Source organism: Elgaria multicarinata, chromosome 3, assembly GCF_023053635.1.
Source record: "Elgaria multicarinata webbii isolate HBS135686 ecotype San Diego chromosome 3, rElgMul1.1.pri, whole genome shotgun sequence".
Lineage (NCBI taxonomy): Eukaryota > Metazoa > Chordata > Lepidosauria > Squamata > Anguidae > Elgaria > Elgaria multicarinata.
The window spans coordinates 3,638,464-3,664,893 of NC_086173.1; the positions used below are offsets into that span (position 1 = coordinate 3,638,464).

Here is a 26,430-nt window from a genome sequence, read left to right on the forward strand (position 1 = left end):
TCTTCTCATTGTATAACACTGTTTAATTTGCAAAGCAGAAGTTACTTAAGGTTACTTAAGGATTTCCCTGAACTCTGAAGTAAGCCACTATTGTCTTTTACATTTCTAAGACCATGCAGTGTGTCATAGTGGTAGAACTTGAACTCCAGACTCCCAGTTCTAAATCCACATTTCTGTCTACTGGAAGGGAGTGGCAGCAGCATGGGAACAGGTGTGCCATAGAGGAAGTTACCTTTTCACACCATGGACACACCCAATCGAGGGATTTTATTATCACAGTTTATTGTGAATAGAGTGTAGAGATATATTTGGGCAGTATGGAAATGTAATAAATGAATAATTAAGAGAAATGACCAGGACTGTTTTGCTTTAACGTGCTTGCAAATTATTTATGTTGGAGCCTAAAATGAATGGGCCATGCAGACTTCTGGAGAATTCCGGAAAGCATGCATACCAGTAAAAATAGGGTGAGGAAAACAAGGCTAGATAAATTATTGGTTCTTTGTTCTTGATATTTGGAGGTGGAGATGCTTCAGTGGAAGAAATAATACTTAGCAGTTATGTTATGCTTTTCTATGTGTTCAAAGCACTTCACGTACGTTATCTCAGTTCGTCTAGCAACCCTGTGAGGTAGGCCAGTATTAATTCCATGTTACAGATGAGTGCGTATTAGATGCAGGTTTGCCTAAAGCCACCTCCGATTTCAGAGCTGAGGTGACACTTGAAATGGGGATGTCCCATTGTCCGCCCATCGTGCTTAATCATGCTACAAATTCTCTCTTCTCTCCTTTGAAATTTACCCTTCATAGCTGTGGTTTGGAGATTAAGTTGCTGCCTTTGTGGCTGGGAGTAATGGCAGTTGTTTTGTTGTAGTTGTTTATTCGTTCAGTTGTTTCCGACTCTTCGTGACTTCATGGACCAGCCCATGCCAGAGCTTTCTGTCGGCCGTTGCCACCCCCAGCTCCCCCAAGGTCAAGTCTGTCACCTCCAGAATATCCTCCATCCCTCTTGCCCTTGGTCGGCCCCTCTTCCTTTTGCCTTCCACTTTCGCTAGCACCAGCCTCTTCTCCAGGGTATCCTGTCTTCTCATTATGTGGCCAAAGTACTTCAGTTTTGCCTTTAATACCATTCCCTCAAGTGAGCAGTCTGGCTTTGTTTCCTGGAGTCTGGACTGGTTTGATCTTCTTGCAGTCCACGGCACTCTCAGAATTTTCCTCCAACACCACAGTTCAAAAGCATCTATCTTCCTTCGCTCAGCTTTCCTGTGCATGCAAAGAGGAGATTAAAGCTGTAAGATAGTGCATGAAGGGCAGACGGCCTGTAGCAAGGTGACCAGCACACAGCTGGGTGGTCTGTGAACTCCTGTTCCCACTGGCAAGCTGTTCTGACTCTGCTGTGTCTGTACGCGAAACGGCTTGGAGTCGAATTCGATCTTCCTAACGGGTTGCCTGGAGCTGCCTTGCTCATCAGTGTTGCTCTTGCTGCAACAGAGGACAATGGAGGGAGAATCAAAACTTAATTATCTGAGTGGGATCTAAGCCAGAAAAATCGCTGCTCTTCTAATATCTGCTGCAGGAACTTTTTGTGACCAGAGTGATGAAAGGAGGCCCTTTTGTACCCTGTGTTTTCCTCTGCAAATAAAGAGATGGGGGGATGTTTTAGGTTTGGCTGCACATTTTCTATCCTGCTGTGGAGGGTGAGCTTTGTGGCCGGCATTCTTGAACTCTACTTTTTGTGTGTGAAGAGCAAGTGTTGAATGATTTGAACAATTTGGGTCCATTTGAAAGCTAAACATGGAATTACTTAGATAGGAAATTGGGTCTTTTACTAAGCTTTCAGGATGTGCCGCTGGCTTCCAGTGGTACCAGCATACTTAACCAGGAAACCTCTAGCTTCTTTTGCCATAGGACATCGTGCAGCACTCTGAGGAGTAGCATATAATATTGGTAGTCAGATCCAATGCAATACACGTTGCTAGGCCTGGCACCCTTGATGAGCATGAATTGTTCCCCTGCATGCCTTGAAATATTGCAAAGGTTATCTCGGATCACATATGGCTTTGTTGATGACTCCGGGTTGACCGGTTGGGAGTGCTTGTGCAGTTGGACCAGCCCTGGCTGACACTTCCAGCCCAGCCATCTTGCTTCTTAGGTAAAGAGTAAAGGATGCAGCAGTAGCTTAATGCCCCATGAGACTGGCAAGTTGAGAATAGGCTATGATCATTCACATTTGCATTTGGAGCCAGTATAACTTCGAATATTGACGTTGCAGGCAAAGAAGACAAGGCTGTCTGAGAGTGTTCAAGGGAAATTTGGCTGGCCAAATTGGAGACGGGAATGCCAGGCTAGGTGGACCTCTTGGTGTGATCCTGCAGGGAAGCAAGCTCGTGTATTCACGTTTGTAAGATTTTTGAAGTTTCATAACGTTAGAGGGGGGAGTCCTCCCCCAACACAATTTGGATTCCACCCCTACAGAAATAACGTCTTCTTTTTTAATGTGAGAGATCTGATCATGGATCTCTTGCTGACCTGTGTAATTATGTGTTTATTCTGAGATTCCACGTAACTACTATGTTCTGCTCTTGGATTTGGGTTTTCTGGAATTTTTTCTGATGCATTCAGTCAGTGGTAGGCAGTTTAATACCCTTCAGATGTTGTGGATTGCAACTCCCATAATCCCTTTTCCGCGAACCCTGCTGACTGGGACTGATGGGACTTGTAGTTCGAAACTTCTGGAGGGCACCAAGTTGCCTACCTCTGCCCTAAATTGATTGGGATTTGATTTAGCATATTGGGCTTATATTTAGTAAATAAGTGTTTGAAATATACCATATTATTTTTACACCTTGAATAACTATCTCAGAGGTTTTTTCCAATAGCCTAAAGTATTTTGACTGAAGTATTTAGGGAGGAAAAATCAATTAAGTGTGTTTTAAATATTAAAGCTTTACTTGGAAATAATTTCTATTTGAATATTGATAAATATTTTAAGCCAGGACAATTCAGCATACTCTTCCTTGTTTAAATATAAAAGGGGGGACACAGCAAACTGTTATATAAATTATTATTATTATTATTATTATTATTATTATTATTATTATTTTAGCATGCCTATAGAGCTATGTCTTTATAGTAATTGCATATGCAAGCTTCCTAGGGGTAGTCACATGAAAAAAAGTTAATTAGAATTTTAAAATTGCTAGTATTGTTTTTGTTCATTATGGTACTAATTAATTTTTTATGAAACAATGCATTTTTAGAAATGGAAAGTTTTCCATGGGAAAAATGCAACAATGGAAAATTTTCTGCCTCACATCACTGGTTTTGGTTTAGTAACCTTATTTATGAGGCCTATTGGGGGGTGACTTCTAAGTTGTGGGAATTGGTTGTAGGAGAGGTATGGAGAGTTGAGTTTAATCTTCAGGGAAAAGAAGCTACAGTGTTCACACACAAACACACACACACACACACTGTAATCATCTGAACTTGGCCACAGTGTTGTCTAAGATCAGCCTTACCCATCATGGCGCCCTCCAGATGTTTTGGACATCAGCTTCCATCATCCCCAGCTGGCATGGCCAATGCTTGGATTTGTAGTACAAAACATCTGGATGATGCCTGGTTGGAGAGTTACCTTAGATAGAAGGCCAAACTTGTATGCCACAGTTTAGGGCACAGAACCTACCCATGTTATCTGATGTGATTATGGGCAGAGCTCTAGGTGAGATTCATCATTGTTTGGGTTGATTTCTGGTTCTGTCCTGTGGCCTCATGATCCTTTTCTGAGTGGCTTCTACTACTTCATATGTGTCCATGGCACATGTATTTATTATCCTTCATATAATTACCTTCACAAAACATTTCAACAACCCTGTAAGACATGGGTGGGCAACTTGTGGCTATGAAAAGGGCAAAAAGGAGGAACCTGGGAACTGCAAACCAGTCAGTCTGACATCCATCCCTGGGAAAATTCTGAAGCAGATTTTAAAGAAGTCAATCTGTAAGCGCCTTGAAAACAATGCAGTGATTACTAGAAGCCAACATGGATTTGTTAGGAACAAATCCTGTCAGACTAATTTGATCTCATTTTTTGATCGAGTAACCTCCCTTGTGGACTGTGGGAATGCTGTGGACGTTATATTTCTTGACTTCAGCAAAGCTTTTGACAAAGTGCCCCATGATATTCTGATTAACAAACTAGCTAAAAGTGGGCTTAGATGGAACAACTATTAGGTGGATTCACAGTTGGCTACAGAATTGGACTCAAAGAGTGCCTATCAATGGAACCTTCTCAAACTGGGGAGAGGCAATGAGTGGGGTGCCGCAGGGCTCAGTCCTGGGCCCGGTGCTCTTCAACATTTTTATTAACGATTTGGACGAGGAGGTGCAGTGAACGCTTATCAAATTTGCAGATGACACAAAATTGGGTGGGATAGCTAATACCCTGGAAGACAGAAACAAACTTCAAAGTGATCTTGATAGGCTGGAGTGCTGGGCTGAAAACAACAGAATGAAATTTAATAGGAATAAATGCCAAGTTCTACATTTAGGAAATAGAAACCAAATGCACAGTTACAAGATGGGGGATACTTGGCTCAGCAATACTACAAACGAGAAGGGTCTTGGAATTGTTGTAGATCACAAGCTGAATATGAGCCAACAGTGCGATATGGCTGCAAGAAAGGCAAATGCTATTTTGGGCTGCATTAATAGAAGTATAGCTTCCAAATCACGTGAGGTACTGGTTCCTCTCTATTCGGCCCTGGTTAGGCCTCATCTAGAGTCTTGCGTCCAGTTCTGGGCTCCACAATTCAAGAAGGACGCAGACAAGCTGGAGCGTGTTCAGAGGAGGGCAACCAGGATGATCAGGGGTCTGGAAACAAAGCCCTGTGAGGAGAGACTGATAGAACTGGGCATGTTTAGCCTGGAGAAGAGAAGATTGAGGGGAGACATGATAGCACTCTTCAAATACTTGAAAGGTTGTCACACAGAGGAGGGCCAGGATCTCTTCTCAATCCTCACAGAGTGCAGGACACAGAATAACAGGTTCAAGTTAAAGGAAGCCAGATTCCAGCTGGACATCAGGAAACACTTCCTGGCTGTTAGAGCAAGACGACAATGGAACCAGTGACCTCGGGAGGTTGTGGGCTCTCCCACACTAGAGGCCTTCAAGAGGCAGCTGGACAACCATCTGTCAGGGATGCTTTAGGGTGGATTCCTGCATTGAGCAGGGGGTTGGACTCGATGGCCTTGTAGGCCCCTTCCAACTATACTATTCTGTGGTTCGGCTTACAACTCTAATCATCCCTGACCACTGCCTATGCTGGCTAGGGCTGATGGATATTGTAGGCTAAAACATCTGGAGGGCCACAAGTTGCCCACCCCTGCTATCATATTGCAGGTGGGAGGCTGAGGGAGTGATCTTGAACAAGGCACTTAACTGGCTTATCCTGTAGTCAGGATGCGGCACGCCTAGTCTCATGGAGGGGCCAGGGTTTGGGAAAGAGTGCGTGCTTTACATGCAGAGGTCTCAGGTTCCTTCCCTGCAATCTCCAGCGAAGATCTCAGTCAGTAGAACTGAGGGAAAACCTCTGCCTGAGGTCAGAGACCTGATGGGAAGCCAAGGTAAGCAACGTTGGGCAAGATGGATCAATGGCCTGACCCTGTGTAATTCAATTTCATATGCGCGTATTTCTTACTCTGGAGATGTCTTCCCCAGATGTTTGGGGCTCCCATCAGCCCCAGCCAGCATGGCCAATGGTCAGGAATGGTGGGAGCTGAAGTCTGAAACATCTGGAGGGCACCAGGTTGGGGAAGGTTGCTCTGGAGTGCCGAAATTGTCAGCTGTCAATGAACACCTTTGCTTCAATCCCTTTTGATCTGTATGTTCCCCGTCTGTCCTCTATTGCTGTCTGCATTCTATTTAGCAGGCCTCTCTGATAGGATTTATTCTCAGTAAACATCTCCCAGTTGTTTTCTCTCCCAATGTTGCTGTGAGTGGGTGGATTGGCATTTCCTCTTGTAATGCCCCCATAGGATCTGAGCTCTGGGAGGATCCCAGCTCATCTCTTGCTCTCAGCCAAACCCTCCTTCATTGGCCAGCCAACCAGCCATCCTTCCTGCCAGATGTCCAGTTCCTTGGAAGCAACAACTTGCACTTGGTGACTTTTTCGATTTCCCCCCGATTTCAAAGCATCATTTTGTACTCTCAGCTGGTGGCTCTAATGCCTTTTAGTTAGCACAAGCTAGAGCCCACTAGATCACTGCTTTGCTATTTCAACTAGAAGCCTTAATACTCCCTGTCTGGTTACAAGTTCCTCTCCCCCTGTACAAATAAAACGCTGAGGAATAGGATAGCTGTGATGGACTATGTTACTATAGTGTGTTAATAAGAACTGATGTAGTATTAGCAGCTAAGAGCATGAGCTCAGATGTTCCTGGCAAAAAACTCTATTTGGCCACAACTTTGCAGGTGCCCTAAGGAAACCCACTTTTCTCTCCTCTGGCTCCTCTGTATGCATGATGGAGAAAATACTGGCCTCACTTCAAAGGATGTTGTAAGGATTATTCAGGTCGTATTTGATGTGCTTAGCTGCCTGTTGCATACTCTTTTCATGGAGAATTATCTCAGTGCTTATATTCTCGGAAGTACTTGAATGATTCAGGCTAATCAAAGTGGATGGAATATCTTGAAATGACATGTCATTCTAAAAGGATGTGGAATGGCCAGGTGGAAGTCTTCTGCCCCTTGAGAACCTCTGCAGAACGATGGTTGCTGGAATGCTTTTAGAGAGAAAACGTATTCAATTGAGGCCCTGCCTAGCTATTGTCTTTTGCTTCCATCTCTCTGTCCTCCATTGCGAAGGGAGTTCTTGAAAGTGTTGGAATAGCCATTTGTTATCCTGGCTTTTGTGGCCTTTGCACCACGGTTTGGTTTTTGGGTGACTGTGTAGGAAGACTAGTAGCAGGGATACTTAGGAAACCAGTTTAAGTATTGTGAGGTTCTCCCACGTGAGGTTTTTATTGTGTGATTGCCCTGCCTCATTCATGGAAATTTATGGGGTGAGGGGTGGCCAGATGATGTTTCCTATTTGTAACACTCCCATGTTTTCCCAACACTACACCTGCCTATCTTACCACAAAAAAATCAGTTGAAGAGGGAAATGTGGAATAGTATTGGGCAAAAGGCTGGATAATAATAATAATAGAATAATAGAATAGCAGAGTTGGAAGGGGCCTACAAGGCCATCGAGTCCAACCCCCTGCTCAATGCAGGAATCCACCCTAAAGCATCCCTGACAGATGGTTGTCCAGCTGCCTCTTGAAGGCCTCTAGTGTGGGAGAGCCCACAACCTCCCTAGGTCACTGGTTCCATTGTCGTACTGCTCTAACAGTCAGGAAGTTTTTCCTGATGTCCAGCCGGAATCTGGCTTCCTTTAACTTGAGCCCGTTATTCCATGTCCTGCACTCTGGGAGGATCGAGAAGAGATCCTGCCATGTCTGTTCCCTCCTGAGACCCGAGTCTGCTGAAGCCTTGCCTGCCTTGCCCAGGGAAGGTGGCCTCCAGGTTTTATGAGGGTGAGCTTGGATATGCATGACAGTGTGTAGGGGCCGGGTGGGAAAGCTGTTTCTGGGTGGAGGCTCCAAGTTACACATTTGTGAGGCTGTGAGCCTTGAGAGAACTACTGGGCTGATGATATTGACTCATTCGTTGTTAGGAAACTGTAACCCTTCTGTGTAATCAGGATGTTGCAATAGCAGATTCTGTGACGCAGGAATCTTTGTAGCGTGGAAGCGGCTCCCATGGTTAAACTGGCTTTTTAAACAGAAATGTAGTGTTGACTGCAAGGCACATGGAAGTGAAATACCACTCCTGTGTCCTCTGGGCTCCCCTTTGGAAGTCAGAACTATTCTGGGCATTTGTTTTATGCTTGCTACTAAGGCTGTGAGGCAGCTGCTCTAGTGGCAAAGGGTCTCCAACGGCTATGGCTTCTTGAAGCTCCCCCCTCCGCTGTCTCTAACAAGTTTCATTTGAACTTGATTTTCAGCCATCCAGTGTCTCTCATTCCCATGGTGTGTTTCTTCCCACCCAGTTTCAGTTTGCCAGCTTCTAGGGTCTCTCGCCCAGGTTCTTTATCTCCTGGATCAGGTACAGAGAGCAGCATGTGGAGACGCATACAAGTGTGGGCCCTGTCTGTTCATGTATCTGCCCTGTTTACATCTAAACTGGTGGTAGTGGTGGTGGGAATCTAACTTTAACATTAAAGGGGATGCACGAATAAGGAGAACTGAATCTTTGCCGTCATTGTAAGTCATTCTGGGAGCCTTTTCTGGCAAAAGATAATGTACATAAATAAATTAAATAAAATTGCTTGCTCAATTTGGGCTCTCTTCTTTCTGGCCCAACTCACTTCCAGTACAGGAGCAAGACTTGGGGTGAGCATGGAGGGAAGCGCTTGAAGCGATGGGAGAGCAGCGGGGTGAGGAAGGAGAGTTCAGCTCCGCTCATGTTATGTGCTCGTTGCTGTGTTAAAATTCGCATCGCTTCCAAGCTGCTCTGCATGTGATCAAAAGACGTCATGTCTACGTCTCCCTGTGAAGGAGATCATGATGGGTCTTCATTTCCTTCGGAATGGGCACTACTCTTCCTTGACAAGGTCTGTACTTTTTCATAGGTAAGCTGAACTCTGCTTGACACACCCACCAGGCTCTTCGCTAGGTCCGGCACCACGTTTGAAGGGCCTGGACAAGCATCACCCTTTCTTTCCCCTGCCACGAGATTACCAGGTATCAGGACCATCAGGCCACTGGAACGGCCCAGTGTGACGCTTACTACAGCACTAAAAGAAAAATAAATCCATCCTGCGAGTGTTACTCATTGCTGACTGTGCCTGGTAAACTTGCTGGAAGGCATGCCAGGGTGGCACTTTGGGAGTCAGCCGGGACAGGCAACGGTGGAAGATGGCACTTATGAGTTTGGGGCATCTCTTTTCTCTTAAGGGCCTGGTTCTCAGTTGTGAAAAGCTGGGCAAGCAGTTACAGCAACAGCAGCCACCTTCCTGCCCCCAAATGACTCTGGGGCCCATTGCAGTGTCGCAAAGGCATGCTATATTGGGGGCAGGGCTAGAAGCCTGGAGGATGGGGTGCAGGGAGGCGTGGACGCGGCTGCAGCAGCCACCCAGCCTGATGATTCATCTCTTGGCTGCAGACACTTTCAGCTTTGCTTTAAATGAATAAAGAAATAATGCTAGCTTCATCCGTGGTGGACCTTGACCATACCATATGCAGATGTTAAGCCTCTACTTCAAGCCTGCGGGGGAAATACAAGAAAAAAGTTGGTAAGGGGGGAAACCAGAAACAATTAAAAAAAACATTCTTTTCCAGGGATTTTTGAAAAAATTGGAGACGGGAACTTTTTTCTTGAATTTTTCTGGGTCCCCCCCCCCCCAGTTTTTTCCCCAGGCCTTCACATCTCTACTTTCACCTACTTCATTCCATAACACCTTTGTTTGGCACCAAAAACCTTCACTTTGTAAAGCCCTAAAGATTTCCGTCAAGAGCTGGCTCATTTGTTTCACTGTTGACACTAAGGGGGGATCTACACTACTGCTTTAAAGCGCTTTATAACAGTTTTGACAACTGTTGGGGCCCAGGACACATGGCATATACAGTTTTCAAAACGTTTTCAAAGTCCTTTAAAGTGCTTTAAAAGCAGTATTGTAGATCCCCCCTGAGTTCTGTCCCTATGTGTGTCCCACCAGAAAGAGTTTTGCCCCAAACACACTGCATGTTATGAAAATGTGGAGCGGATGTAATGCTGAGAGTTTGTGAGAGGACCCTCTGCTCCCCTGTTGGGTTTTTATGAGTCTTTCTAGAGAAGTGGCTAAGACCCCTCTTTCCTTGCCTGCCAGGGGATGAAGGATGAAGGGGGAAAGTCCACTCCAACACTCTTCTCTTGGATATTAGCAAGCTCCAAGGTCTTTTGCAAGCCCTCTTTGGAGAGATGATCTGGTGCTGAAGAAAAGGGAAGCTGAGAACCAGGAGCTCTACTCCTATTAAAAGTTCTCCTGTTAAAATATTGCTTTGTTTCTGGAATGTGTCTTGGAGGTTGGTCTTCGTGGCTCCCATTAATCCTTCTTCCAATCCCTGTTGCGAGCTTTGCTTCCCCAGAAATCTCGAGCAGTTATTTTTTTATATACTGAGATGCCTTGGCTCAGATGTTTTGAGTGATTCCTTTTCTCCTATCTTCTCCCAAGTTCCCAAGACAGTACCATGATGATGATGATGATTGATGATGATGATTTACATTTATATACCGCCCCATAACCAAAGCTCTCTGGGCGGTTTATATGTTTAATTCCTCACACAGAGTGGCTTTGTCAGCCATTGCTGCCATATGAGGGAAGTAACAGAGGATCCAAATGCTCGATCCCAAGGCCTCATCCTGAGGAAGGCACGCTCTCAAAATTTCTCTCCCTCAGAGTAGCAGGGGATGGGAAGAGAAAAGTCAGATGAGTTGTCTGGCTCGTATATTGTTCTGTCCACACACACCAGGAGGGCAACCAGGATGATCAGGGGTCTGGAAACAAAGCCCTATGAAGAGAGAATGAAAGAACTGGGCATGTTTAGCCTGGAGAAGAGAAGATTGAGAGGAGACATGATAGCACTCTTCAAAGACTTAAAAGGTTGTCACACAGAGGAGGGCCAGGATCTCTTCTCCATCCTCCCAGAGTGCAGGACACAGAATAACGGACTCAAGTTAAAGGAAGCCAGATTCCGGCTGGACATCAGGAAAAACGTCCTGACTGTTAGAGCAGTACGACAATGAAACCAGTTGCCTAGGGAGGTTGTGGGGTCTCCCACACTAGAGGCCTTCAAGAGGCAGCTGGACAAGCATCTGTCAGGGATGCTTTAGGGTGGATTCCTGCATTGAGCAGGGGGTTGGGCTTGATGGCCTTGTAGGTCCCTTCCAACTCTGCTATTCTATGATTCTATGACCACTGTGGCAGTGGTCTCACTCCACATGGGGAAACGTTGCCGGAGCCAGTAAAGGAGATGGTATCTCTCATCAGACCAACCAGTTGCTTTAAAATGCTATATATTTTTATTTCTCTCTCTCTCTCTCTCTCTCTCTCTCTCTCTCTCTCTCTCTCTCTCTCTCTCTCTTCCTCCCTCTCTCCCACACACCCACATCACACCACACACACACACACACACACACACAGAGAACAGAAACCATCTTTTGTAGTCTAACCTTATTCTGGTTGCGCTTTTTATACTGTATTTCGTAATTGTGTTTTTAACCTGTTGGATGTTTTTTGTGGTTTTAATTTTTGTGAACCGCCCAGAGAGCTTCGGCTATTGGGCGGTATAAAAATGTAATAAATAAATAAATACTAATAAATACAAGCCCAAAAGCATGCATGCGAATGGTAAATCTCTGAGTTTTGGTAAGCTGTTAAAACCAGTTGTCTAGTAAAGCTCAGGAGTTCTTGTTTTAACTTTCCTACTGCTTGACCTTGGGCAAGACAGCATCCTCACTGCTGTGGCTATAGCATCTTACTGGAGCCTTTGCAGGAGGCTGTATGGGCCGAAAAGCTTACAAAAACATTATGAGTGCCTTGGGACAGAAGACACTTAAGAGCCAAGTATTGACTTGTTCTTTCTGTCCAAGGTGTGGCTATATTTCAGCTCTGTTAAATCTAGGATGTGGGTTTAAAAACAAGGCAGAGATGTGCTCTTAGTATCTTGACAATTTGACCTTGGTGCCTGAAAAGTCCATTTTACTTTATATTTGGAAGATTACATTGCATCCTGTGTCTTACAATAACTAAAAAGTTTATGATTATTTTTTTCCTGTTTGTGTGAGGAGCCTATTCCGAGAATCAATTGTGATTTTGATTTCCACTGTGAGCTGCAGATGTTGTGTGTGTGTGCTTCTCCCAATAATGGAGAGACTTAAAAAGAAAGCAGAGAATTGTTGACATTTTGCAAAGAATATGACTGGAGATCAGGGCCTTAGCAACAAGAGTTAGGGTGGATCTAGTCCCCAATGAGATATTTCAGGGCTCTTCTCTTAATTTTCTTAAATATTTTTTTAGAAGTTTCTTTATATACTGATATCTCTTATACCGAGAGATACAAAAAAATGTGCAGGCAGTATTCTCTAGTTGTTCAGTAGGAAATAAACCTGTTTCCACCTTCCTATGTTCTGACCAAAAGTACTGGAAATAATTGACAAGCACATGGCACATACTTTTCAATTTCATTAAATGAATTAACTTACGGCCCAATATTAAGCAAATTTAATCAGAGGTAAATCACTGTATTTTCAATGGGACTTTCTTTCTAGTGTGTTTGTGATTGAAGCCTTAAACCATTTGTATTTCATGTAGACTTGAGATGTCCTTCTATGTACCCACCAACTACAACATTCCTATCTGAAGGTCTGCTTACTGTTTGCATTGCAGATAAGCAAGAGACTTTGCCCAAATTCCTTGAGTTCCTGCTTAGTGCTTCTAACCCCTAGAGCATATAAGGGCTGACCTTTTCCTGCCTCCTGCGTCTTTCTCTCTGTATCATTTTTTTATTTAAAAAATGAGTGTAAACAGTAGGGATAAATGTATCAGTCTATTCCCAGTCAAAGTCTTGTGTATTTAATCATTAGTCTGTTCCATCCAATTTCTACAAATGATTTTTTTTCAATCACATGAAAAATGACATTTATGTTTGTATAATAATAATAATAATAATAATAATAATAATAATAATATTTATTTCTTACCCGCCTCTCCCTTTGGATTGAGGCGGGGAACAACATTAGAACAGGAATTAATACATCTTAAAAATTCATGATTTAACATTGATCTGGATAGGCCTGCCGGAAAAGGCTAGTCTTTAAAGCTGCCTTAAAATCACACACAGAGTTAATTTTACGAATCTCCTCCAGCAGGCTGTTCCACAATCTGGGGGCGACAGAAGAAAAGGTCCTCTGGGAAACTGATGTCAGCCTAGTTTAAGCTGACTGAAGTAAGTTCACCCCAGAGGACCTGAGTGTGCGGGGCGGACTGTATGGGAGAAGGCGATCCCGCAGGTAACCTGGACCCAAACCATTTAGGGCTTTTAAGGTAACGACCAACACTTTGTACTTTGCCCGGAAACTAATTGGCAGCCAGTGGAGTGACTTTAATGTTGGGGTAATATGCTTATCCCTAGATGTACTGGTGACCAACCTGGCTGCCCTATTTTGAACTAGTTGAAGTTTCCGAACTACGTACAATGGTAGCCCTATGTAGAGCGCATTACAGAAGTCAAGCCTTGAGGTTACCAGCGCGTGCACTACTGTCTTTAGATCTTCTGACTCTAAGAAGGGGCGCAGCTGGCGTATCAGCCGAAGCTGATAGTAGGCACTCCTGGCCGTCGCATCTATCTGGGTTGTCATTTGGAGCAACGGATCCAGGAGCACCCCCAAACTGCAAACACAGTCTTTCAGGGGGAGTGTAGCCCCATCCAGAACTGGCTGACACACCTCCAAACCTAGATCAGAGCCCTTGACAGGAAGCACCTCCGTCTTGTTTGGATTCAGCTTCAGTTTGTTTTTCCTCAACCAGCCCGTTACCGCCTCTAAGCATTCATTCAGAGGAGACACACTATCCTTAGCTTACACTGTTGTCAAAGGCATGGAGAAGTATATTTGGGTGTCATCGGCGTACTGATAGCACCCTGCCACATGCCTCCAGTTGATCTCTCCCAGCTATTTCATGTAGATGTTAAACAGCATTGGGGATGGGATGGCACCTTGTGGTACGCCATATAACAGCTCCTTTTTTGAGGAGCAACTATCCCCAAGCATCACCATCTGGAACCTACTTGAGAGGTAGGACCGGAACAACCAGAGCACAGTGCCCCCGATTCCCAAACCCCTCAGTTCCAGAAGGATACCATGGTCGATGGTATCAAAAGCTGCTGAAAGGTCCAAAAGTACAATTTCCCCCCAATATATATGCATTTTTGTATGCAATGTTTGAACCAAGAATTGCATTACAAAATTTGTGGAAGTGTACTGTCGCAAGGATAACTGTGTTCAGATCCACCTGTTAGTCCAGGGAGTGCGAAATAGGTTGGCTTACTTAAAAATATGGACCAAACAAAATTCATCCCCCATCCCTAGGTAAGTGGTGTCAATTAAACAGCTCCCCAGTTTTAGTGAAAAGCCAAACGCCACCCTGAGAGAGGAGCAGGTTCAGATGGAGCCTCTCTCTCTCTTTCCACCTCTAGCCTTGTTAAGGGAGATGCCTAACATTGATCATGATCATGGTGACTTGGCTGTAGCCTTGCCCATGTTTATTGGACGTGGATTGGATGTGTTATGTTGAAGCAGATAGCTTGCGTAGAAATGAATGATGATTTTCATCCAGATGTCACTGCCTTTTGAAGGAAAGCCGTCTTACAGGAAGGTGCAATTTTGTGGGATGTGCTTCCGCCCAAAGTAGATGGAACGAGACATTGGGCCTGTTCAGATGACACGCTAAGCCATGGTTAGGCCACTAACCCTTTTGCAGCAAATGGTTAGTGAGCATGTTAAACCATGGTTATGTAGCCACCATGGTTAGGAATTTATTTATTTATTTATTTATTACATTTTTATACCGCCCAATAGCGGAAGTTCTCTGGGCGGTTCACAAAAATTAAAAACCATGAAGAGCATAAAAACAACCAACAAATTTAAAACACACAGACAACATACAATATAAAAAGCACAACCAGAATAAAACCACACAGCAAAAATTAATATAGGTTAAAATATGAGATTAAAACAGCAAAGTTTAAATTTAAGTTAAATTAGGTGTTAAAATACTGAAAAAATAAAACGGTCTTCAGCTGGCGACAGAAAGAAAACAATGTAGGTGCCAAGCGAACCTCTCTGGGGAGCTTGTTCCACAAGCCACCTGCCTCACTTCCTTTGGCAGGGGCTCACGGAGAAGGGCCCCTGTAGATGATCTTAAGGTCCGGGCAGGCACATATGGGAGGAGGCGTTCCTTAAAATAACCTGGCCCCAAACCATTTAGGGCTTTGAATGTTAATACCAGCACTTTGAATCGGGCCCGGACCTGGAATGGTTCATACGACACACTAAGCCATAATGTTTAGCTCAAAATCCTTCACCACCATGGCTTACCATGTTGTCTGAACAGGGTCATCGTGGGAGACCATTTTGTTGGTAATTGTGCACTAACCAAATCTCTGGGAAAGAAGAGGACAGAGAACTTCCCTTCACTGTGTGTGAATAGCAAGTGGCTGTATTTAAAAGCCTTCTCAGAGATGAAATTAGAATCTGCCTTTTGCTTGTTTTGTGTGTGTGTGTGTCTGTGTGTGTGTGTGTTTGTTTGTGTGTGTACGTTTTGGTATTTTAGGCAGAGCCATGCGCCTAAGTGATGAAATTACTCAGGGAAATAGCATGGAAGTCATTACAATGACTCACCCTGGCTATTGCTAGGACTGTTTCTTTCCTGTTGGCCAGAATATTGTCTTGGTGTTAACCTCTCCTTTTGAGCTAGAACTTGCCATTATATAACAGACAATTTCTCTGTGGGTTTGTTGTTGTTGTTTTGTGTTTAGAGCATCCAGCATAAACGTGTGTGGGCGAAACATGAGGCTGCCACAGAAAACAGCATCTCTGTGTTGAGTTTTCCCCTGGTGCTATACACGATCATGTTACTTTAACTTGTTACACCATTTGCATGTGTGTTGCACAACCGCACATCATTTGTAGTGGTGAGGGGGGGGAGTACAGTGGTGATAACTATGAGTAAGTGATTCTGCACATTATGCAGGGAAAGGGGGAGAATTCATCAAGGGGCTGTTGTCTTTGCTGTCAAGTCCTATGTCAAACTAAACATAGTCTTGCACTTAGAATACCTGGGGCCATAGCTAGACCTAAGGTTTATCCCTGGATTGTCCAGGGGTCAAACCTGTTCACCTAGGTTCCACACAGGGGATCCAGTGCTCAGGCAGGGGCGAACCCTGGATGATCCCAGGATAAACCTTAGGTCTAGCTGTGGCCCTGTTAATTTCAGGAATAGGTGTATATTGTGGAGGTGTATTGCCTGATCCTCCAAAGTGTTTTGTGGAGGTAAATTTGTTATGGCCTCACTTCATTGCTATACGTAGTTTATACTGAGCTTTTGAAAGAGGGTAGAGGAAGAGGGCAAAGCACATAAACATAGACTATCCAAGCCTTCAGCAACCTGGTTCCCTACAGATGTTTTGGAGTACAACTCCAAGAATTCCTGACCACTGCCAATACTGGCTAGAGGTGATATGAGTTGAAGGCAAATACAACAAGAGGGCACCAAGTTGGAGAAGCCTGTTCCAGGGCTTTTCTCTACACGGCATGTAAGAAATGGGGAGGAGGTGTGATAGAGATGGTTCAGGGCAGGCCACCCCAAAAGCCCTAAAAACAAAGTAATGTGTGTGAAATGTGAAATTCCATACAACAGTCTTCTGCAACCTGGTGTCCTCCAGATGTTTTAGGCGCCAACTTCCATCATGCCTTGAACACTGTCTGTACAGGAAAGGTAGAATATAAATGAGAACATAAATAAATTAAATAAATTATCCCTGACTAATGGCCATGCTGGCTGGGGCTTGTGGTAGTTGTAGTCCAAAACATCTGGAGGGCATTGGGTTAGGGAAGACTGGAGCGCCCAGAAAAATGAAGTGTGTGGAACCCACATGGATACTGGAGTACATTCAGAACCTACCCTGGGTTTGTGACTTGTTCTGGAATTAAAGCAAAGTGGTCTAATTATCCCATGTATTGCAATTAAATTTTAGTAGCAGAATACCAAATACTTATTATGTGCAATATATTCAAAGACGTTTTGAAAAAGCGTAGTTAGTTTTTCCTACCCATCCCCCAGCATGCAGGCATGAATATGAATTTTTGTGAACCGCCCAGAGAGCTCCGGCTATTGGGCGGTATAGAAATGTAATAAATAAGTAAGTAAGTAAGTAAGTAAATAAAACTTGCTTGGCCACTGTGCTGGAAAGCTTCCTCAAACATACCCCAGCTGCAAGTTGGTACCTAAAATGGGGTACCCCGTTGAGGAAGTGAAAGATGGCGAATTCACTGTGCTGGACTCCAGGGCTGGGGGGAAATCCCAGTCACAGGCCTTGACGTCTGCATCTAGGGCGTGTTTTCTTTTTCAGCGTTATGAAAGGGTGTTTCCGAAAAAAATGTGGTATTGGTGCTTAGGAATTTAAAGTGTTTCATTAAGCTCTGGCAGCTATACGACACTTCTTGTTCTGCTCCAAAAGCTACCAAAGGACTACTTGTGGCCAGGTCTGTGTTATAATTCACAAAGCATCAGAGCTCACCTGAGGCACCTGTAATGTAAACCTTACTTGCATATTTTGCTCTGGTAATTGCTGTGCTGTGGTGGAAATGGTGCCAAAATGTCCCGGTAGAATAGGCTTCTCCAACTTGGTGCCCTCTTGTTGTGTTTGCATGCAACTGCCATCAGCCCTGGCCAGTACTGGCATGGTCAGGAATCCCTGGGAGACATAAATGCCATGTATTGGCCTGTCTCTTCTGGACACACTAGCTCCTTGCCCCTTCACTCTTATTTTATTTCAGTTAAAGCAGACAAGATAAAATATCCACTGACATAGGAAACACAAAGGTCCTCATGGTTGCAGAAGTCTAACTATAAAAACCACCCGAAACAATATCACATTTAAAACACTTCTGGAAAAAGCTGAGATGGATCTCCTTGGACCACAACATGCTTTGCAAGCAGGTGGGTCGCAGGTTCCATCCCTGACGCCTCGAGTTTCAGTTCATCTATTACATTTCTTTACCCACCCACCCCAGTAGCCAAAGCTTCCTAGACGGTTTACAGAGATTAAAAGGATGATATCAGGTATCGGGTAGGAAAGGCAACTCCCTAAGACAGACTTCCTCAACCTGTGGCCTGCCACAAGTTTTGGACTACAACTCTCATCAGCCCTAGCCAGCATGGCCAATGGCTAGGGATGATGGGAATTGTAGAATGTGTTCAGCATGTTCAGAGGAGGGCAACCAGGATGATCAGGGGTCTGGAAACAAAGTCCTATGAAGAGAGACTGAAAGAACTGGGCATGTTTAGCCTGGAGAAGAGAAGATTGAGGGGAGACAGGATAGCACTCTTCAAATCCTTGCAAGGTTGTCACACAGAGGAGGGCCAGGATCTCTTCTCGATCCTTCCAGAGTGCAGGAAACGGAATAATGGGCTCAAGTTAAAGGAAGCCAGATTCCAACTGGACATCAGGAAAAACTTCCTGACTGTTAGAGCAGTGCGACAATGGAATCAGTTACCTAGGGAGGTTGTGGGCTCTCCCACACTAGAGGCCTTCAAGAGGCAGCTGGACAGCCATCTGTCAGGGATGCTTTAGGGTGGATTCCTGCATTGAGCAGGGGGTTGGACTCGATGGCCTTTTAGGCCCCTTCCAACTCTGCTATTCTATGATTCTATGATTCTAAGACATATGGCGGGTTGGGGAAGGCTGCCCTAAGACCTTGGAGACCTGCTGCCAGTTGCGTAGATATTGTGAGTTAAATGGATACGCAGACTGATTCTGTATAAGGCAGCTTACTATATTCATAAATGTTCACTTTTTAATATTGATAGTCATGTGCCCACAAAACAGCCTACTGAAGTTCGCAACTCTTGCATTAAGCAGTGTTGTGTCTTTTTCCTTTTATTCTAAACTAGCAGAAGGACCTGGCTTTGTCCGGGTTGGAATTACCTTTCAGAGAAACCTTCAAGCAAACTTACACAGCTAACAGAGCTGGACACATTGTGCCCGTCCCGCCTGAGGGAAGGCATTGCTTCCTGGCAGCCCTTGCCATGGTCCATCCTTATAGCTCCCTGAGAAAGGGGTCTGTCCAATTCATTCCCTTCAGATGGAGCTGCCCCACAGAAGAGGGGAGGGGGCAGAGCTATAACTCAGCCTGCTAATCTTCCCTGGCGTCAAACTGTCCTTGTTCTTTTTTTTCCTACTTTAACTTTTTTCACTTCCAATATTGGGGGACTTAAAGAAGTCTTAAACATGGAAAGCATGAATGTTGTATGATTAAAATCTGCTCACTGCAGTGCTGAATCATGATACGAAGTTTGGTTGAAATGGAACAAATGGTATTTAAGCAATGAATCGTTAAAAAATGATTTGCTACCTTTTTGGTTCAAGATGGTGGTAGAGATGTGAAAGCCCAGAAAAAAACATGGAAAAATTTGGGGGGGAAGCATCGGGGAGGGGGGGTTTCCAGTTTTTTTCTGAAGCCTTCTTTGGGGGGTTTTCCAAAAAAAAAATTGATAAAAATGAAGGAAAATGGATTATGGAATGTTTTATATTAGCATGATGAATAAAATATTTAAGACAAGGTGTTCTCCAAATGTTTTCTAAAAACTATGTACAGTATCAGATTATTACAATTTCGGTGTTCACTAAAGACAAGCAAGTCTTGTCTTGCCCAAGTGAGGAAAATAAAAGGGAGCACAAGCTGGCATAAAGGAGTTGCGGGCAAACAATAAAAGATGCAAAAAAGCATTTTGAAGAGCACATCGCTGATAATATCAAGTCCAACAATAAAGAATTCTTTAAATATATCAGAAGCAGGAAACCAGCGAGGGAAACCGTTGGACCGTTGGATGACAGTGGAGTTAAGGGAGTACTAAAGGAGGACAGGGAGATTGCAGAGAAGCTGAATGAATTCTTTGCATCAGTGTTCACTGCAGAGGATACAGGGCAGATGTCTTATGGATCAGTAAGTGGTTAAAGAACAAAAAGCAGAGAGTAGATATAAGTAGTCAATTCTCCTGGTGGATGGAAGTAAATAGTGGGGTCCCGCAGGGATTGGGATTGGGACCAATTCTTTTCAACTTGTTCATAAATGATCTGGAATTAGGTGTGAGCAACTAAAACGATGAAGGGGCTGGAGCATCTCCCCTGCGAGGGAAGGTTACATCAACTGGAATTGTTTAGCTTGGGGGGAAAAGGAGATAAGCCGAAACTTATAAAAGATACCAGTTTGTCATCCATGCTAAAGCACAAATTCTGATTTGTGAGCATCTGTGGTTTTGGGTTTAGCATATGTCAGTCATATTTATTTATTTATTTATTTATTACATTTATATACCGCCCCACAGCCGAAGCTCTCTGGGCAGTTTACAACAATTTAAAATAGTAAACACTAAAAGTATACAAAAATTAAAAAAACATAAAAACAGTATAAAAACAACAGTATCCATTTAAAAACAACAATTCTGGGGGCCATTAAAAACAAACTTAACGTTGTTAAATGCTGTTAAAAAGCCTGGGAGAAGAGAAAAGTCTTGACCTGGCACCGAAAAGATAACAACGTTGGCGGCAGGCGAGACTCATCGGGAAGATCATTCCACAGTTGGGGGGCCACCACTGAGAAGGCCCTCTCCCTTGTTGCCATTCTCCGAGCTTCCCTCGGAGTAGGCACTCGGAGGAGGACCTTAGATGTTGAGCGCAGTGTACGGGTAGGTTCATGTCGGGAGAGGCGTTCCGTCAGGTATTGTGATCAGGTTACCAAGTGCCTATTCCTGTTATCAGCTCAGGTCGTAAATACAATACAATACAAAATAGCATTGTATTGTGCCATAATCTATATTCTGTGTAAAAAAAATGTAAGATGGGGAAACCATGAACATTGGGGTTCCATGGCCACTAGCCTGTAGAACAAGGAAGAGCAACTCTAGGACAAGAGATTTTTTCTAAAAAATGCAACAACCCACTGCACCAGACAAATCAACTCCTAGACCTTGATCACTGGAAGCTTTTCAGGGTCCCACTCTGGCTAGTGTTGCCAGAAACTACCCCACTTGCTTCTTCATGACTATGGACTAGAAACTTGCTTTTTAAAAATAGCTGAGTTTTTTCACATCCAGCCCTAGTCATAATTCAAATCTATCTCTAAAGGGCATGGAAGAAGGAAAAAACTAGCATTTGGTGCCTATCTCTCCTCTCTCATCTCACACTATTGCCCCGCTCGTGCTCTCCGCTCCTCTGATGCCATGCTTCTCGCCTGCCCAAGGACCTCCACTTCCCTTACTCGGCTTCGTCCTTTTTCTTCTGCTGCCCCTTACGCCTGGAACGCTCTTCCAGAACACTTGAGAACTACCAACTCAACCACAGCTTTTAAAACTCAGCTAAAAACTTTTCTTTTCCCTATAGCTTTTAAATATTGAGTTTGTTCTGACTCTATACTGTTAGCTTCACCCTACCGGGTGCCTGTTTACACTTCCCTGTGCCTGTTTGCATTCTCTTTCCCTCCTTATTGTTTACTACAACTTTATTAGATTGTAAGCCTATGCGGCAGGGTCTTGCTATTTACTGTGTATAATCTGTACAGCACCATGTACATTGATGGTGCTATATAAATAAATAATAATAATAAGAGAGAATTGTCCTTCTTTGTGTTTTCTCCTGGGTACCACTTCAGGTATATTGAGGCTCAAGACTGTGCACTTAGGTATCCCCATTCTCCCCACCCCTGGGCTATGGGGATTGTGATATTGAAGGAAGTAGTTTCCTGGAATCTAAGGGACTGTTTTATTTATTTATTTATTTAATTTCTATACCGCCCAATAGCCGAAGCTCTCTGGGCATAACGAAACAACCAACAATTTAAAAACACAAATACAAAATACAATATAAAAGCACGACCAGGATAAAACCACACAGCAAAAATTGATGTAGGTTAAAACATGAGATTAAAACAGCAGAGTTTAAATTTAAGTTAAATTAGGTGTTAAAATACTGAGAAAATAAAAAGGTCTTCAGCTGGCAACTTGTGGTGATATGGGTTGCATGTTGCGTGGGAAAGGGGACCCTCCCACTTGGCCCCCCTATTCATGACCCAGGACAGCTGTAGAAAGAGGTGTTCCAGTTGCTTAGCTCCATTCACTTCAGTGAGAACTCTTCAGAGAACCTCTTGGTAGTTTCTGCCTTGGGTTGTGTGTGGGGAGGGGGCAATTTCCACCTCCAAACACCCAAATATTCTGGGTTGGGATTAGGTGTTTAAATGAAGTTCTGTGTGTGTGTGTGCTCACGCTGGCTTCTGGGACAGAGCTACATGACTGGTACCGCATACATCTGGTCAGGCCTATATCAGCCTGCTTGAAGAAATTTAGGCATTGAGCCATAACTCCAGCTACGTCATGTTGCCCATTTTGCTTTGGAATGTGCAAGCCCTCAGTACGTGTCTGTCCCACACTACCCAGACTAGCTCTGTGGCGGCTGCTTTGACCTATTTCTTATTGAGTTGGCAAGCCTGTGTCCAGGCTGTACTACTCCAGACTTTGGATGGGGCTCACATGATTGATTTGTTTCTCCCATACGAAAAAGTCCCCTTTACAAGGAACTCTAGCATGCTAAGGGAACGGGTTCTATCCGAGACTTTCCCGTAACACTTTATTTCATTTCTATGCTGTCCAATAGCTGAAGCACTCTGGCTAGTTCACAACAATTAAAACCATAAACTACAACGTGATAAAATATAAAAGTTTAAAAGTGCAGTATAAAATAAACACAAAACCCGAAATAAACCCAGCAGCAGTGAAAAATTTAAAATATAGTAGCAGATTTAAAACATGTTAGTTTCCTGTGTGCAGAGAAATTTTCACGTGAGCCCTTACAGGCTGAAGTGATTCAGTGCAGTCACATCCAATGCATATCACTGAGAGCTACACTTTGGTGGCTCAATGTCTTTGGGCCAAATATAGAAACAGCCGTTTTTAGCTCCGTTTGGTGATGCTTCTCCTCTCTCCCCTTTCAGGATCAATTTGACACGATCGAGCGCCACACGCAGTGGGGCCTGGACCTGGTGGACAAATACGTCAAGTTTGTGAAAGAGCGGACAGAAATTGAGCAGGCGTATGCAAAGCAGCTCAGGTAGGTATGCAGGTGGTGGTATGAGGGCAGGTGTGCCCTGCAGGTGATGACAAAGGCTTGGAGTCAACTTTCACATCTAAGCAGGAAGGAGCCAGATGACAAGACCCACGGTTTTGTTTATGCTTGGCTCTGGGAAGAGCTGCTCAGATCCAGCAAGCCAATTCTTAATTGGGGCTTTCAGATTAATTCCCATCATGTATCTTATCTGAGCTCTTTAAAAAGTTTTCTCCCTCCCTATGTTCTTGTTCTCTCTCTCTCTCTCTCTCTCTGATTTACTGGCTTAACAGAATTCCAACTTTGTCCAATTTTCAAGTCACAGTCTCTGTTCTCTCACACCATCCATTCCTGTTTCTCTCCCCCTTCTTAAAACTGTCTCCTTCACAGCCTTTTGTTCCAAGAGTCCCTGAAGGGAATCATAGAATAGCAGAGTTGGAAGGGGCCTACAAGGCCATCGAGTCCAACGCCCTGCTCAATGCAGGAATCCACCCTAAAGCATCCCTGACAGATGGCTGTCCAGCTGCCTCTTGAAGGCCTCTAGTGTGGGAGAGCCCACAACCTCCCTTGGTAACTGATTCCATTGTCGTACTGCTCTAACCGTCAGGACGTTTTTCCTGCTGTCCAGTTTTTCCTGAGATCCAAAGGCTCTCTTCTGTTAGAGCCCTTTTTTAGGAAGACCCAGAAAAGTCAAAAACGTCTGCTTGACCGGCTCCTCCAGGAATCATCCAAGTCCGTTTGTTGGTTTCCTCAGCTATGACTCCCATTTCTCCCCCCACCCTCTTGCTCTTGGCTGAAAGCTATTCTTGATTTCCTGTGAGCTCGGAACAGAGGCCTCTGAGGTGTTTCGACTGGGCAACAGCAGTGCAAATTATCTGTTCCCCCACCACCCGCCCAACTCCTGGGATTTTCTAGTGCTATGTCTGATAGGTTGGTCTGGGCCAAAACCTTATATCCAATTTTGCTCCTGGAATTACGGGTAACTTTATTACGGGTAACTCTTAGTCCTAGAGTTGGAAAGTGCTAAAAAGGCATAAAGTCCAACTTCCCACTTCAAGTTGGGCTTCTTTAGACATCAGCCTCCTATTATGCTTTAGGGTGGCTTCCTGCATTGAGCAGAGGGTTGGACTCGATGGCCTTGTAGGCCCCTTCCAACTCTGCTATTCTATGATTCTATGATCAGGAAAAACTTCCTGACTGTTAGAGCAGTATGACAATGGAACCAGTTACCTAGGGAGGTTGTGGGTTCTCCCACCCTAGAGGCCTTCAAGAGGCAGCTGGACAACTATCTGTCAGGGATGCTTTAGGGTGGATTCCTGCATTGAGCAGGGGGTTGGACTCAATGGCCTTGTAGGCCCCTTCCAACTCTGCTATTCTATGATTCTATGATTCTATACCACCTCACAAGCACATCAAAGAACTAAACAAGGTGTCTGCACAGCAATTAATTGTTCTTCTGTTGTCCTTATTCTGGAATTGTTATAATGGCATTTCTGTGGATGAGGTTGGCAAGATTTGGTTGTTTGTTTGGCTGTAACACAGGCTTGCTCTCCGTTGATATCTGAAAGGATAGGAAATAGTTTGTTGGTGCAAATGGAGAATCAGGGTGCTGGGCCCCGCTATGTCAACATTATGTGTAGATTCTCATGAGACACTGGATGTGGTAATGCTGCAAGCACAAACTAGCCTTGCTGTTCTCACTTCCTCACAAGGAACTCTGGATCTGTAAGGCTTCTTCCATTCTCTTGCAATTGTGCAGTTCCCGAAGTTCCTTGGGTGAAGCATGATAGATTACGTTTTCATGTGGAAACGGCTGGGAAGAGAGAAGTTGGGCTCAGTTATGCACTCAAAGCCAGCGGCAAAGCTGGGGATGTTCTTATTTTCTTATGTGCTGTTTGTTCTACCTAGAACGGATTAAAACCTGTGCCCTTGTGGCTGCTTTAAATGCTGTCTTGCTTTTCTTGCATAGGTTGTAATATGAACATCCACATAAGCTGGAGACTGATGATAGATTTTTCAGAGTTGAAGGAGGGGCTGCGGCTTCTCACATTTGCCTGGGTAAATGGTTTTGTAGGGTTCTTTATTTCAAAAACTTGATTGACATTTGTGACAAAAGGTGTGTGTACACCATGGGAAGCGAAACCTGTCGGAGGACTAAGTTCAACTAGCCAACAAATCCACCCCTATGTCAAATTGCATAAATTTGTATGTGTTTGTGTATACCTTTTGCTGGTGGCTGGCTGAGATATATACCAGGAAGCCCCTTGAATCTTGTCTCTAACAATGTTGTTGTTGCTGCTGCTGCATTCATTCCCCACCTTTCCTCCCATTAGAGTCCTGCCAGATCAAATTAACGGCCTAATTCAGCATTCTATTTCCTACAGTAGCCAACCAGGATGCCTTCATGTTCTGCTTATGGGCTTCTGAAAGGCAATAGACCTCTCCTGTTATTGTTCCCAGCAGCTACTTTTCAGAGGCATGCTGCATCTGAACCTGGAGGTGGCATATTGCCATCATGACTAGTAGCCATTGGTGGGTGTATCTTCCATGAATTGATCAAATCCCCTTTTAAAGCAGCCTCTCTCTGTCGGTGACCATCGTAACATCTTGTTGTAGGGAATTCCATAGTCTTACTATGCACTGTGTAAAGCAGTACTTCCTTTTGCCTGTCAGCTTCTGCTGTGAACTCATGAGGACTCCTTGGATAATTCAGTGCCTGCCCATTTGCAATATGGGAATAATAATACTTGCCCATGTTTCAAGGTTGTTGGAAGGATTACAACAACATCGAGGATGTCAGTCTTCCCTAACGTAGAGGATGTCAGTCTTCCCTAACGTAGAGGATGTCAGTCTTCCCTAACCAGGTGGCCCTTCAGGTGGGTTGAACGTTGGCTATGCTGGCTGGAGATGCTCAGAATGGCAGTCCAACACCTCTGTAGGGCAGCAGGTTGGGGAAGGCTTGTACAGGGGAAATGCTTTGAACACTCAAAAGCATGATACGGATGCTACGTTACTAGCATTATTAGCACTTAAAGATCAGTTGGATGGCTTCTGTTTTCCTAATGAGCCTACCAGCAGTCACACGCCCTTGCTAAGCCCTACAGAGCTAACCCTCTTAATGCCTTTTATTCTTTATCAGCTAAGTGTGCGTGTGCGTGCGTACGTGCAGGAAGGATGCACGTGTTGGTGGCCAGCTCCATTGTGCTCCAATGGCACAAGCCCCATTTACTTCAGCATTGTCAAGGCTCAAAGTATGGACTGTTCAATGTTTTCAAGAAAGCCGCTGACACTGTTTTCTGCTGAAACAGAAAAGGAAAGAGACCCCCCAAATGGGCAGGCGGAAAACTTTGCGACTTGTTAAAAAATTAAATGCCGGTGTTAAAATCTGTGGGCTGCCCACCTAAGTGCACAATTTGGGACAACCGGTCTGCAACCCTCTTCCCCAAACCTCCACATCTATTGTAAGTAAAACAGG

At 44.3% G+C, this 26,430-nt stretch overlaps 1 protein-coding gene across 2 annotated transcripts in view; it reads left to right on the forward strand.

Annotated features, from left to right (window-relative positions):
- The window catches only part of TRIP10 (thyroid hormone receptor interactor 10), a 95,354-nt gene that overhangs the window by 31,307 nt on the left and 37,617 nt on the right, over positions 1-26,430 (forward strand). For both annotated transcript variants that reach the window (XM_063119106.1, XM_063119107.1), the window contains exon 2: positions 22,846-22,961. In XM_063119106.1, the coding sequence (XP_062975176.1) occupies positions 22,846-22,961 (116 nt within the window). The remainder of the gene's footprint in view (positions 1-22,845; positions 22,962-26,430) is intronic.